The sequence below is a fragment of the Mya arenaria genome, chromosome 4 (genome assembly GCF_026914265.1).
Source record: "Mya arenaria isolate MELC-2E11 chromosome 4, ASM2691426v1".
In the NCBI taxonomy this organism is placed as follows: domain Eukaryota; kingdom Metazoa; phylum Mollusca; class Bivalvia; order Myida; family Myidae; genus Mya; species Mya arenaria.
In genome coordinates, this window is record NC_069125.1 from 4,182,429 (window position 1) to 4,195,816 (window position 13,388).

At 33.6% G+C, this 13,388-nt stretch overlaps 2 protein-coding genes across 2 annotated transcripts; one reads left to right on the top strand and one right to left on the bottom strand.

Annotated features, from left to right (window-relative positions):
• Positions 1–2,373: 2,373 nt before the first annotated feature.
• LOC128233062 (putative nuclease HARBI1) lies at positions 2,374–5,218 on the top strand. The gene is made up of 6 exons (XM_052946939.1): positions 2,374–2,589; positions 3,120–3,259; positions 3,544–3,738; positions 4,199–4,271; positions 4,529–4,710; positions 4,923–5,218. The coding sequence occupies exons 1-6, from the start codon at positions 2,374–2,376 to the stop codon at positions 5,146–5,148; spliced, it is 1,032 nt and encodes a 343-aa protein (XP_052802899.1). The 3' UTR covers positions 5,149–5,218.
• Positions 5,219–6,782: 1,564 nt separating this feature from the next.
• LOC128232040 (uncharacterized) lies at positions 6,783–12,441 on the bottom strand. The gene is made up of 7 exons (XM_052945382.1): positions 12,304–12,441; positions 9,376–9,439; positions 8,910–9,005; positions 8,543–8,606; positions 8,187–8,273; positions 7,866–7,916; positions 6,783–7,468 (listed from the first exon to the last, which is right to left on the bottom strand). The coding sequence occupies exons 3-7, from the start codon at positions 8,913–8,915 to the stop codon at positions 7,293–7,295; spliced, it is 384 nt and encodes a 127-aa protein (XP_052801342.1). The 5' UTR covers positions 8,916–9,005; positions 9,376–9,439; positions 12,304–12,441; the 3' UTR covers positions 6,783–7,292.
• Positions 12,442–13,388: the final 947 nt, after the last annotated feature.

Sequence of the window (13,388 nt, forward strand, 5' to 3'; positions counted from 1 at the left end):
TAATTTGAACAACCCTGGTAGCAGATCACTAAATTGTGCCCAATTCAAAATAGCAAGTCCAAACCTGTAAACACTGTTGGATGGCCAGTTATAACCAAGTGGCATCATTTGAACACACATTCACAGGCAAATATGCTCAGATGGATGCGCGAAAACACAAAACAGATTTTCAAACATTTCCCAAATAAAGTGTACAAACCTGTGAACACTTGGTGTGGGTAATACTAACCCCGGGTGCATAATTTGAACAAATATTCTCAACGAATTTTGTTTAGATGAATGCGCGAAATACAGACAATAGAGCTAATAAATTGGCCTTATGGCTTTCATCAATAACAAGGCGGAGTAATTGACAAAATCAACTGCAGAACCAAAAAGCAAGTTGTCTCCCTTTAATCCTAGACTTGATTTTACATGTAAACATGGCTACAAATAGAATTCGCTCATGCAGACCTGGCTTAAACTAGGTTAGCTAAAATAGCATTTTTTTAACTTTCAAGGGCAATAATCTTGGCATTGTTTCGAAAAGAACCGAGCTCAAATATATATTTGAACACTGTACAAGTTTCATAGAAATACAAGCAAAACTGAAGATTGTATCGTGTTCACAAGCAATTGTTTACAGACGCACATACTACGTACACATAGCCATCTCATAAGCTCTTTGGCCAGTAGATCTAAAAACAACTAAGTATGAAAAGGAAAAGGTCAGTGTCTTTTTGGTATGTTGGGTTGGGTAGCCAAAACTAAATGTTTTTTTTTGTTTTTTCCGAGACTTAAATTGGTTAGAAATTCTTGTGAGCTAATTTATTTTTAAATAATAAGCAAAGTTTTAAATGTTTCGTGGCCTAGCTGACAGAGAATGTTCTAGTAGAAGAGTAGATGAGAATGTGTAGTAGACAGAGATATACATATATATAATTATATATATATACATATATAGGACTGCAGGGACACGCCCACTACATGGCTGACGTTTAATGCAATCCAATTACCTTTTAATTCTTGAAAGAAAATCTTAATATATTAAGTGTTCTTTTCTTATGGAAAAATAAAAAGTTAAAGCAGAGCATTCACTCAATATATGTTTCAAAACAAGGACAAAAAACAAAAATATGACAGTGATTAAAAATATAATAACAAACTATATATACCATGGTTGCCAAAGACTATTAATATAAACTAATGCTTAAAAGTCACTCAACTGCAAAAATGTACATTTATATATATTTTGATACCCATAACATAAAACAAACATAACAATGTAATATAAAGCATGACCCTAAACCAAATAATAAGAATAGCAAAAAGAACAGGCTTCAAACAAATAGCAGAGCTACCACAGAGCCGAAAACAAATCTTAAAAAACACTGACTTCACGCATTTTACATGGCATACGTTAAAGAGCTAAAACAAACTAAAAATATACCAGACTTCAAACGCATAGCATGGCTGCCATAAGGAGTCGTAAACAAATTTACAATACACCAGACTTCGCATTAATGTATTGCATGGTTTTATATAAAGAGACAAAAACAAACTAACAATATATATGGCATTTACCTATAGGAAGATTGCAATAAAAAGACCAATAAAAATATAACAATATATTAATCTTCAAACATATAGCATGGCTACCATAATACATGTAATAAGAACCCCCTCCCCCCCCCCCCCAACAATCTAATATTTACACCAAAAGTCAAACATACGCAATGGCTGCCATAAAGAGCCAAAAACAAACTAACAATACAAATGGCATTCATTTAGGAATATAACATGGCTATCAAAAGAAAAAGAAAACAAAAACAATATTTTTCACCATAGTTCATAAATACAACATGGCGGCCATGACTAGTCCAAAACAGACTAAAAATACACCAGACTTAAATTTACAGCATGGCTGCCATGAAGAAACAATAAAATCTAACAATACAAATAGCATTAAGCCCATATAAATTTTTCAACAAAAAAGAGAAAAAAAACCTAACAATACACCATACTCCATACATATAGCAAGACAACCATAAAAACAGCAACATGCAATCTTACATACACTAAACCATACATATAGCAATCGAGGCTACCAAAAAGCCAAAAGCAAACTTAACAACACAACAGTCTTCATACATATAATATGGCTAATATAAAGAAACAAGAATGAACTAAAACAAGCAAATTCTTTTAAACATATAAAAAATTAACAAGCAGGGGCCCGTTTCAATAAAGATCGTAAGGCTTAAGATCGTAACTTTCTGACGTAACTCTGTTTTTGGCGTAAATTGCGTTTCAATAAGAATATCTTAAGGAAATTATCTTAAATTCTGGTCGTAACTTTACGGGAGCACCTAGCCTCTCTTAAGAAGCGTAAATATGGCGGCAGCGTTTGGCGTTCTTTACATGGCAAGAAATAATAATGGGATTGAGAGGACGTTTCCGGCAAGGTTAACCCTAGCCGATGTCCGGGAAGATATTGTCGTCTCCCGGTATCGGTTGGGGAGTGCAGAGATACTCGAGCTTTTGGCCTTGATATCGGAGGATGTTTCCCCACAGACGAATCGCGGGCACTCGATTTCGGCAGAGACCAAGGTAAACACTTGAGGATAAACTTATTCATTTGAAGAGTTTTAGTGTTTCGTTGGATTAAAACAATAATTGGGTAAGCTCCCTTAGTTCGGTTGCTAAGAAAAGAAAATGGCGGAGTACACCGGGGATTCAAGACCACCACGACTAAACAACAAAAAAAGACGAAAAGTCCATCCAATTCGGTTTTGTTTGTTAACACACCTAATTCAGGCATTTACACAGTTTGGCACTTGGATTAATGAAGTGTATTGTACTTGTGTATTTGCTGATAACTACGGATGCAAGTACGTTTGGAATTTTTAAAAGAACATCACTAATTTTCGGATGGAATATTCGGATGGGAAATACAACAGCATTCTGACAACTATTGACCTCATGTACACGACTGTTGTCTCTATTTACCAGGGAAAGTATACTACGTAGATATTTATTGTTTTTAACATGTAAATATATATGTTGACTTAAAGGAAGTCTAGGCAAGTTGGCAACTCATTGTTTTGAAAAATTTATTTGATCCATTTTTGTAATTCCAGCTTTTGCTGACACTTCGGTTCCTCGGCAAAGGGGATTTCTATTCAGAGGTTGGTGACCTGCACGGTGTGTCAAGGTCATCCATGAGTAGGCACCTCCATGAAGTTGTTGCGGCCATCAACAATAAGATGAAAAATATAAGGCAAGTCCACATTTAGTCTTGAACGTTACATTAACTTGCATGAAACTAACAAGCATGGTATTGAAATGAATGCTGGAAATGCATTAAGCTCAAGAAAAATTGGCTGCCTACATTAATGCTTCAAATGGCAATATGGCAGATTTAAAAAAGGGAAGAATAAGTGAATTTAAAATAGAATTATTAGTGGCTTGTCAGTTACTTTCTACATCCATGATTGTCATAGTTAAATTCATATTTATTGAGAAACATGAAATATACTGGTATTTTTGTTTTTTTTTAAACAGGTTTCCAACAACTTTGGAAGAGAGGCGAGAAGCCAGTTTGGGATTCTACACACTTTGTGGCATTCCAAGAGTTCTGGGAGCTGTTGATGGGACGTTAGTGCCTATCATAGCTCCCCATGACAATGAGGAAGTATATGTTTGCAGAAAAGGTTACCACGCCCTGAACATACAGGCTGTTGTCAATTCAAATATGAGGTTTGTATTTGTAAATGGATATTAAACATCATAAGACAAAAATGAGCGATGAGTTTAATCTTTTGTACATGGTCTAAATATACTGATTGTACAATATGTTTTTTGAGACCATAAACCATACTATCCATTAAGAATAATATTATATAAAAAGAAAAAAAGGCATTTTTCAGACAATTGATATTTATTGTGAGTGGTCGTATTACTGAAATGAAGGCATTGATCACAAAAGCAGCCGGTTCTGTCAACACCGTCAATTTGTGATAGTGCAGCTTTAATCTCTGCAAGCATGGTTTTTAATTGAAGGACAACACAATGCTTACCCTTTAAATAATTTAATATATCTACTTTATAATGTTACAATCACATACCGGTAGACATAAAGAAAATCAATAATTTTGGAGTTAAAATTATTTTCATTGTTTTTAATACAATACAGTAAAGACCATTTGTTTTATTGTAGGTTCAATGATGTTGTGGCCAGATGGCCTGGATCTGCAAATGATGCAGGCATTTTTGATAACTGTGGTTTGAAGGTAAAACCTTTATATTTGTCACCCAGAATTTCTGTTTTAATAATGAGACTGAAAATGAAATATAAAGTTAAGAAGCGTTATATGGCACCATTGTAATGTGATGTTTATAGAAAGTTTGAAAGCATGGAATACAATGTAACATACTTGTACAAACTTTTTGTATGTATTGATTAAAATGCTCAATGTTTATATTTGGTGATATTATAATGACAAAAGAACAAGCACTATTATTTGATTGATGTATTATTTATTTTAAGAGACACCTAGAGCTGAACGATGTAGGGATGTTGTTGGGTGATAGCGGCTATCCATTACGCCACTACCTCATGACCCCAGTTCTTCGACCACAAGGGATACAACAAACAGCTTACAATGTTGCTCATGCAAGGGGGAGGGTCGTTGTGGAACGAGCCTTTGGACTATTGAAGTCAAGGTTCAGGTAAATGATGGAATGAGCTAGATCATCAATATATGTATATTTCTGTAAACAACACTCCGCTGAATATATTGTTTCTTACAATGTGCATATTTTTGACAAACTTGAAAATATTGGATATAAAGTAATAATTGACTTGCATAAATTATTTGACCAAAGTGATTAATAGGTCGAATAAAAACATGTTTAAAAATAAAATAAAACATGCATTTTAGGTGTTTGCACAAGACTGGGGGCTGTCTGATGTTTTCCCCTGACAAATGCGCACAGATTGTCACAGCCTGCATCCACCTGCATAATTTATGTCTAGACCGGCATGTGCCAATGCCAGGAACAGTTCTGAAACAGGACGGTCAAGATATGGACCAGCAGCCACTTGCTGTACCAGCACCAAACCACAGCGGGGTGCTTCATCGGAACATTCTTATAAATCGATATTGAACTGTTAATTGGTTTATTTTTTATATGGGCAATTTAATTAATAAGAAGAGTTTAACTACTCAATACAGTGTTGGCACTATATTTACACCAGTTTTTTTGCTCGATTATTCGACGAATAAGGAGGGCTATACTATTCGCCCTGCGTCGGCGTCTTGTTAAAGTTTTAGGGCAAGTTGGGATTTTCACTTATAAGTCCAATACCCTTCATTAAAGTTTTAGAGCGGGTTAAAGTTTTGGGACATTAAGTTATTATATCGCTCTTGTTTTTGTTAGGTAAGTGTATGTGCATTCTTAAATGTGCACTAACGTTGGCCTCTTAGCTTCTTCATTAACATTTTTGAAGGTTGTCTACAAACATATTCCATTGACCAAAAATTCACTAGTAACATGTTCAATTATTTATTCTGTAATATAACATGGTAGATATATCACAGCTATACATATCACAGAAGATGTAAAATGTTAACAGCAACAGCATTAAGGAATAACTCAATAGATAATATACTATTTACAACACACACTGAGAAACACATTTGCCACAAATTCTCGACTTCATGTTCATTATTTATAAAGATGAAAATATCATTTCTAATTCTGATGTGATCTTTTAATATGAGGTTACTTCATAGAAATTTTGTTATTTAAGATATGAACATGAATCTTGAAAGTTGAAATATTATTGCAAAAATTAAAGTTTAAAAATGAAACATACCTGTTGAGTTCAAATTTTGAGACAAATGTAAACTTTCAACAATCATGAAGGGGTTAGTATTGTTCATTTTAGTTCAAGATCTTATTATATTTCACCTATTGAGCACCAAAACAAGTACTAGATACAGCCTATATTGTCTTCAGGTATTAACAAGATGATATACATTGCAATTGTACACTGAAACAAACATTTTTTTCTTTGTTTTATATGCCTAGAACTAGATTATAAGTCAATAACTAATAATTCTTTAGAAAATTCAACAAATATTTTGGAGCACATATAAAAATTCCTAACAAGAAGTGTTCCATGCTTGTGTGTGAGACATTTGATTTGGAAACAATAGTGGGCTTTCATTTCAAAACCGTTAAAGAAAGCAAACTTTGTTTATATAAAGATGCATTAAGACTTATTTTGTACCATAACATAGTCTAAGGGTTTCAGTTTAGTCATTGAGCTTATAAATTGTGTAATACGTAAATGTTTTGCATGAGTTGCCATTTACTACAGAAAGTTATGAAACAGATTAGTGAAAACTTCAAAGTGAGCCTTAAAGCTCTCACAGATATACCATTTTAACAAGTTTATTTTTTATTTTTTGTCTTGGATAGGGCAAATCTTTGTTTAAATGTCTGAAAGCCAATGATAAAAGATTGCTAACAAAAGATCAGAATGCAGATTGTCATATTTCCGGTTGACAATTGATGTTTTATGGCTGTTACTTATTGTTTAAAAAAATGAATAAAACATCAGATTTTTTTATTTGAATATAAGATATTGTGATCTTATATTTTATCAGCTTTCTTATATATATGGTTTCTTTGGATGTTCACAACAATGGCTTGTCAAAGACAAAAAATATCATAGTAGTCAAAACTTTCAATCTGTTAGAGTGCAACTTTAATATGAAGTTAAATTACACTAGTGTAAAACTAGTTAAATTATGATGGTTGTATTGCACTTGAAAAATAAGCAAAAGCATGTATTAAAGGAAATGAAAAAAATGTCTTTAGGTTATCACATTGGTTGATGACAATGTTAGACATAACTAAATTGCACTCTTTTTATGGAGAAATATTTTCAAACAGATCATACAGCAGAACTTGTAAGCTTGAAGAGGTTATCATTTACATGTATATGCACTTATGAAATGTAATGGGATTTTTCCCGAGTTTTTATGATAGTATTAAATGAAATAAACTGTAATGTAACATGAAAGGGAGTGAAAGTAATTTGATTGAAATTCATTTAAAAGAACATATTATAGTTAAATTTTTAGTATGTATGCCATAATGACATTCTAGCAAGTAAAGTTAACCATGTACATTATGATATAGAAATAATATGTACACATTTATATTATGTTTATCATAAATATTAACAACCAATAAACTATTTTCACTCCCTTTCATTCAAGTATTCACTGTCTTTAAATTTAAAAAAATGTCTTGTTCAGATGTTTTTCTGACAGAATTTGGACTTCTGTCCTCTTCAAGCTCACAAGTTCTGCAAGGTTGAAATTAATCATTGCCAGGAACTCGTTTTGTTTCTTTTGCTCTTCAAGCATCTGATGAGCAATGTCATTTCTTTTTGGTGGTGTAGGTCTTGATTCTGTTTTGGGATAAAAGACAAATATATAATCATACACAAGTAGAATGATGTTGTTGAATTTCTTTACTTATTTAATTTTACTATTAAAAATAGTCCTTGAATGCTATTATAAATAATTTGAAAAAATATGTTAATTCAATAGAGGTTCAGCAAGGTTATAAAAATGGTATAATGCTCCTAAAAAGGGTGGGAATGGTCTAGTGGTGTAGGTGTCCCTCTATGCCAAAGAAACTCTTGGTTCAATAACCACCAGGGGTACATTATCGTGGCTTCCCAAAATAGAAATGAACTTGTCTGTGTTTTTTTCTACACGCTATTAGCTTTCATTGCAAAAAAATGTTGTGTTGTTTTTTTCCCAGCATTACTTATTAAAAAAATGTTGACTTATCAAAATAACCTGTGTTACTGTCTTCTTTGCCATTGACCTCTTCCTCACTGATACTTATGTCTGAAACAGTAAAAAAAATTCTTAGAACTTCAAAAAAAATCACTATGACATTTTTCTTTAAATGTCTATCAGAAAGATGTTTTGAGAGATTATATGTAAAGATACGTTTATTTCATTATAAATAACTTGACCATACAGATTGTAGTCATATTTAAAAGGACAAAAGTCCTATGTGTACACTTAATTACATATTTCTTTATTGTTAATAAAATTGTTGTTTATGTTTATGATTTTGTTATTGAACAAAATTCATTCAACTGACAAAATTACCATGATGCGTTGAACTGTTGGCGGTGAAAGTTGACCCTGAAGGCTCAGATGGCCTATACTTTTTGACAGCATGAGGCTTGCATGAGTCTGAAATTTCATAATAATAAATTATATCTGATTTATAAGTTGATATGCATTCAGTCAATAAACTTTCCAACAAAATGTACGGCATGACCTAAATTATAATGACTGGTACTTTGGTATACAAGAGTTGAAGTTTATTGATAAAAAATACATACAATTCTTGTAAGCCTCCGCTGATCTTAAAATGCTTATATGAATGTACAAAATAATGAATGCATTATGTACATTTATTTGTACATACATTATATTTCACTCAATATATGCAAATTTACCTTCGAAAACATCCACTCCACCAGCAACCCCTGTTACCATATCCTCGGGGATTACACTCAGGATCTAAATGCAAAAACAATTGTGTAACAATAAGTAACTATTTTGCTGAATCTGACCATTATGACTTATTTCTAGAATGAAGGTACATACCATTTCCGTAGACAGGAACAAGACAATTTAGGCAATAAATTTCCAGTGTTAACATGAAAAATGATAATGAAAATTGTCCGACTTAAAATAAATAATGCTTATACGCCCACCACATTGCCAAATATATTCTATGAAGTGATAAGCTAACTACAAGGTCAATCAAAACATGTATGTGCAACAAATACATTGTATCCAAGAAGAACATCAGTGTCTCACCTTCATCTCTACATCAGTTGGCTCTTGGGGCGCAGGACCCCCACCTGTCCCGGCAGCAAAATGCCTCCGCTTTATCTCGTTCTTCTTTGCTGCAGACTGAAAACATTTTTAAAAATATATACATCCATACCATCATTAACCAGTTTTAAAAAAAAACGTGCATATATATCAACTGTAAAAGACACAACCAAAATTATAATCGAATACCAGGGGCAGATCCAGGAGTTGACGTTAGAGGGTGTGTAACTAAGAGGCCAAACATTTTGACATGCGCCCCAACCTATGAACTGACAGAATACTGCATTAACTATTTGCATGTGTGTTTGAGGTTACCAACTCAATGCCATTGTAACAATTTGTAGTAAGTGCGCATTTTTTGTATGTTTTATAAAGGTAAATTTAGACGATTTTAAAAAGGGGGGGGGGGGGCAACCTCATCCCTCTAAATCGGCTTGTGAATACATACCTTTAAATCCGTCCACTTCTTTTTTAACTGATCAATAGTCCTCCCCGGCCCTACTGCACTGATCCTGAATGAAATAAAAACAACAACGATAATTCATAATTACATTTCGAAAATATTAATTGAATAATTGAGTAGATCTAGTGCGATTAAATATTAGGTGGCAAGATGCATTTCTAAACAGATCAATATCCGAAATAAAACAGTGACATAACTAGGGAATGAAATGTTCATTTCGAATCGATACAGCTTATGTTTAAGTTAACTGGAATCATAACCTTAGGTTTAAAATTAATCCTTCCACGTACTTTTTAAAAAGAAACTGAAAGTAAAACTGAAAGTAGCAAATCCTTACTCTTCACGCAATTCTTCCCATTTTGTATGGCGCCCTTGCTTTGTAACGGTAGGGCCAAGTCCCCCATACAAAAACGAGTAATTATTTACGCAGAAGTCGACTAAAGTCGACTCCTCGTCCATGCTCCAATTCGTTTGACGATCTCTTTTCATTGCCATTTGTATATCTGGTTCAATGTTGACATACGACAATATTGATAACGGAAGTGACGTTTCACTACTTTCACTTTTCGCCGAAAAGAAAACGCGGAGCACTTACGATAATTGTTACGACAGCTTTATTGAAACGCCCGTAAAAAATATCGTAACTAAATATTTACGCCAGCGTAACTTTACGACTAAGATATCTTATTGAAACGGGGCCCAGACCATTAAAACAATCTAACAATACAACTGACTTCTGTATAAAGCATGGATGCTGTAAAGAACAAAAAGCAAAAACAAATACTTCATATATTATATGGCATGGCTACTTTACGAAGACAAACACAAATTGTGATGCATCAGCCTACAATTCCATAAAATGACAACCATAGAAAAATAACAAGGAAACAAACAAAAAACAATACAGAGCCAAAAGAAGACAAACACCTAAACAAACTACATACAAATAGCATTGCTATCATTAAAAACAGACTTATATTAAAAATTTCATACAAATAGAATGGCGCACTACTCTAAAACAACACTTACAAATAGTTACTATCTCAACACACTTAATACCAATCATGGGAACCATAATGAGACAAAAACAAACATATATTACTATATATTCGAAACAAGGAAGCTTACCATAAAAAACATAATAAAAGTACCAACACATTCTACTCCACACATGTGACCATAAAAGGGGGAAAACAAACTAAAAAATCACAATACATATACATATAAAAATAGATTAACAATACAGTGTCACACACGATAAGGTACAACAGACCTTATGCATGAAGCATGGTTTTAATAATGTAACACCAATTAATTAACAATAAATCAGACTTCATACTATTTGCATGGCTTCTTCAAAGAAAACAAACACTAAAACATGCACTACTTCATATATAATTTTTTAAACAAAACAAGGCAATTCAACATATCAAATACATAATTAAAATGTTTGCTACTAATAAACCCAAAAACAAACTTAGATTACACAGACTTTTTACATATAGAAAAGCTATCATAAAAAGACAAATAAGAAATTATCAAGACTTCATTCAAATAGCAGGGCTGAAATAAAGAGCCAAAACAAACTTACAACACAGCATACTTCATAAATACAGCATGGATATAATAATAAGAATAAGAATAAACAACAACAATACAACACAAGTTATACACAGAGGAAGGCTTTCACAAAAATAGCAACACAACAGATTAAATGCATGTAACATGGTTACGAAAAAGACACTATAACAAACTAACACTACACCAAACTTCATACACAGAAAATGGCTTTCATAAAATACAAACAATATAAAAATACAACATATTTAACCCATGTTACGAATGAAGCATGGCTACCATAAAGATATAAAGATAACAATACATAAGCCTTCATATGTATAGCATGGCCACAATGAAGGGCCAGTAAGGAAACAACAATACACATATTGCGAAAATAGGGCATCGCTACAAGAAGGAGCCAAAAATAAACAAACAACAAATTCAATACATGTAGCCTGGTTATCATAAAAAAATAAAAACCTAACAATGCACCATTCTTCATACATATATAGCATGGCTGACATAAACTGATAATAATCAAATAGAAATACACAAGATAAATACAAAAAATAAATATCCAACAAATAATTATGAGTTTGAACGGTTTTCTTCATTTCATTCTGTCAAAACATAACGATATATACATGAAGGGCACCTGCAAGGCTTCATGGCACAATTTTATAACAATCGGATTCCGATGGCCTAGTTGTTATGATTGTACATGTATTTGCGAGGTCTATTTGAAGCTTGTCCGAGGTGGCCGAGTTATTACGATTGGGTTGAGTTGTTCCGCTTGGCATAATTGTTGTCTGTGTCAGTCAACTTTCGTTTTATTTGAAAGGTAAATAATGGGTTAAAATCATGACGTTTGTGTTTTAATGCATTAAATGCTTGATTTGTGCAAAATAACTCTTTACATGGTAAAATATGAATATAAACATTTATGATCAATTTCAGCCATAATATACTCCACTTAATACAATTTCAGTCTTTTTCAAAACACCCTTGTTTTTTTGTACCAACCAGTTTAGATGTTAGGGATTGGAAGAATCCCGTATAACATGTCTATTATTTTAGACTATTTGCCTTAAAAGGGCTATTTGACCAGGTACCGTTTCAATACAATGATTTTAATTCAGTTAGGGTTAGGGATGAGGTTTTTATTTTTACGCATGTACTGTATAGAATTGAGATGTCAATATTTTTGTCTGCATTAATTTGAGACACGACACTATCACAAGATCATGATATCCGAATCTTTGTTCATCCGATCTCTAGGTACCTGTGCTCATGGTGTTTAATTAGGCAAGGTTTTGCTGAACATGACCATTGAACCGAATTTTTCGTTGATACCTTTTAAATTACGTTCATCCACCGATGCAATATACTAGTAAGTGCTGCACACGACAACAATTGTTCTTCGTCTTTCGCTGTTTTTTTGTTGTTGTTCGTCTGTTTTTGTTGTGTTTGGCATATGTTGCAGACAACTGCTTAACAGTCCCGTGGTAACAGTCAACAGTTTACGGCGTTGGAAAAGATCGTTTTACAATAAAAATATTTTGTATGACCAGGTCGGGGAACCCAAATTTATTAATACACCATTTTCATACAAACTATTTTGACACATGTGCTTCTTGAGTGACAATTTACTTACTTATGTAACATACGCCAGATAAAGATAACGATACAAACGGTTATAGAATACTACAAAACAAGTTTTGCCACCCCGCAAGCGCAGATCCTGATAAACGAGATTGCCAACCCCATTTTACGGCATTTTATGCTGCATTTTAGCGTATACAATAACTTTATAGGCGAATAGGAACTGTGACGTAATGACGACAGCGATGCGCCGCCGTGCGCGTCACGTAGGGTATGGGGAGACGTAAATTTCAATACAAGAACCAAGCTCCTATCATTATTGGTTCCGAAGATATCTTCGAGATTAGCTCCCCCTTAGTAGCTATATGGGAGCGCGTTTTGTTTACGAAATGTCGCGAATTTGCGCATACTTTGACGCTCTTGAAACCAGTCAAAAACTATCATCCCGCACACCCCGAGGGGTGCATCTTGAAGGGTTTAGCGTCCCCTACACGGGAAAATTAGTCCCAGCCTGGTCAGGTGTAGGGATGCTGAGATATCTACGAGATTGCCAACCCCATTTTACGGCATTTTATGCTGCATTTTAGCGTATACAATAACTTTATAGGCGAATAGAAACTGTGACGTAATGACGACAGCGATGCGCCGACGTGCGCGTCACGTAGGGTATGGGGAGACGTAAATTTCAATACAAGAACCAAGCTCCTATCATTATTGGTTCCGAAGATATCTTCGAGATTAGCTCCCCCTTAGTAGCTATATGGGAGCGCGTTTTGTTTACGAAATGTCGCGAATTTGCGCATACTTTGACGCTCTTGAAACCAGTCAAAAACTAT

What these genes read in the sequence shown, in the direction of transcription:
- LOC128233062 (XM_052946939.1), top strand. Translation starts at nt 2,374, where the DNA reads ATGGCGGCAGCGTTTGGCGTTCTTTACATGGCAAGAAATAATAATGGG. An exon ending in AATAAGATGAAAAATATAAG is followed by an intron (nt 3,260 to 3,543) that starts GCAAGTCCACAT and finishes TTTTTTAAACAG; the next exon opens with GTTTCCAACAACTTTGGAAG. An exon ending in GTTGTCAATTCAAATATGAG is followed by an intron (nt 3,739 to 4,198) that starts GTTTGTATTTGT and finishes GTTTTATTGTAG; the next exon opens with GTTCAATGATGTTGTGGCCA.
- LOC128232040 (XM_052945382.1), bottom strand. An exon ending in TGGAGTGGATGTTTTCGAAG is followed by an intron (nt 8,274 to 8,542) that starts GTAAATTTGCAT and finishes ATGAAATTTCAG; the next exon opens with ACTCATGCAAGCCTCATGCT. An exon ending in CAACAGTTCAACGCATCATG is followed by an intron (nt 7,917 to 8,186) that starts GTAATTTTGTCA and finishes TTACTGTTTCAG; the next exon opens with ACATAAGTATCAGTGAGGAA.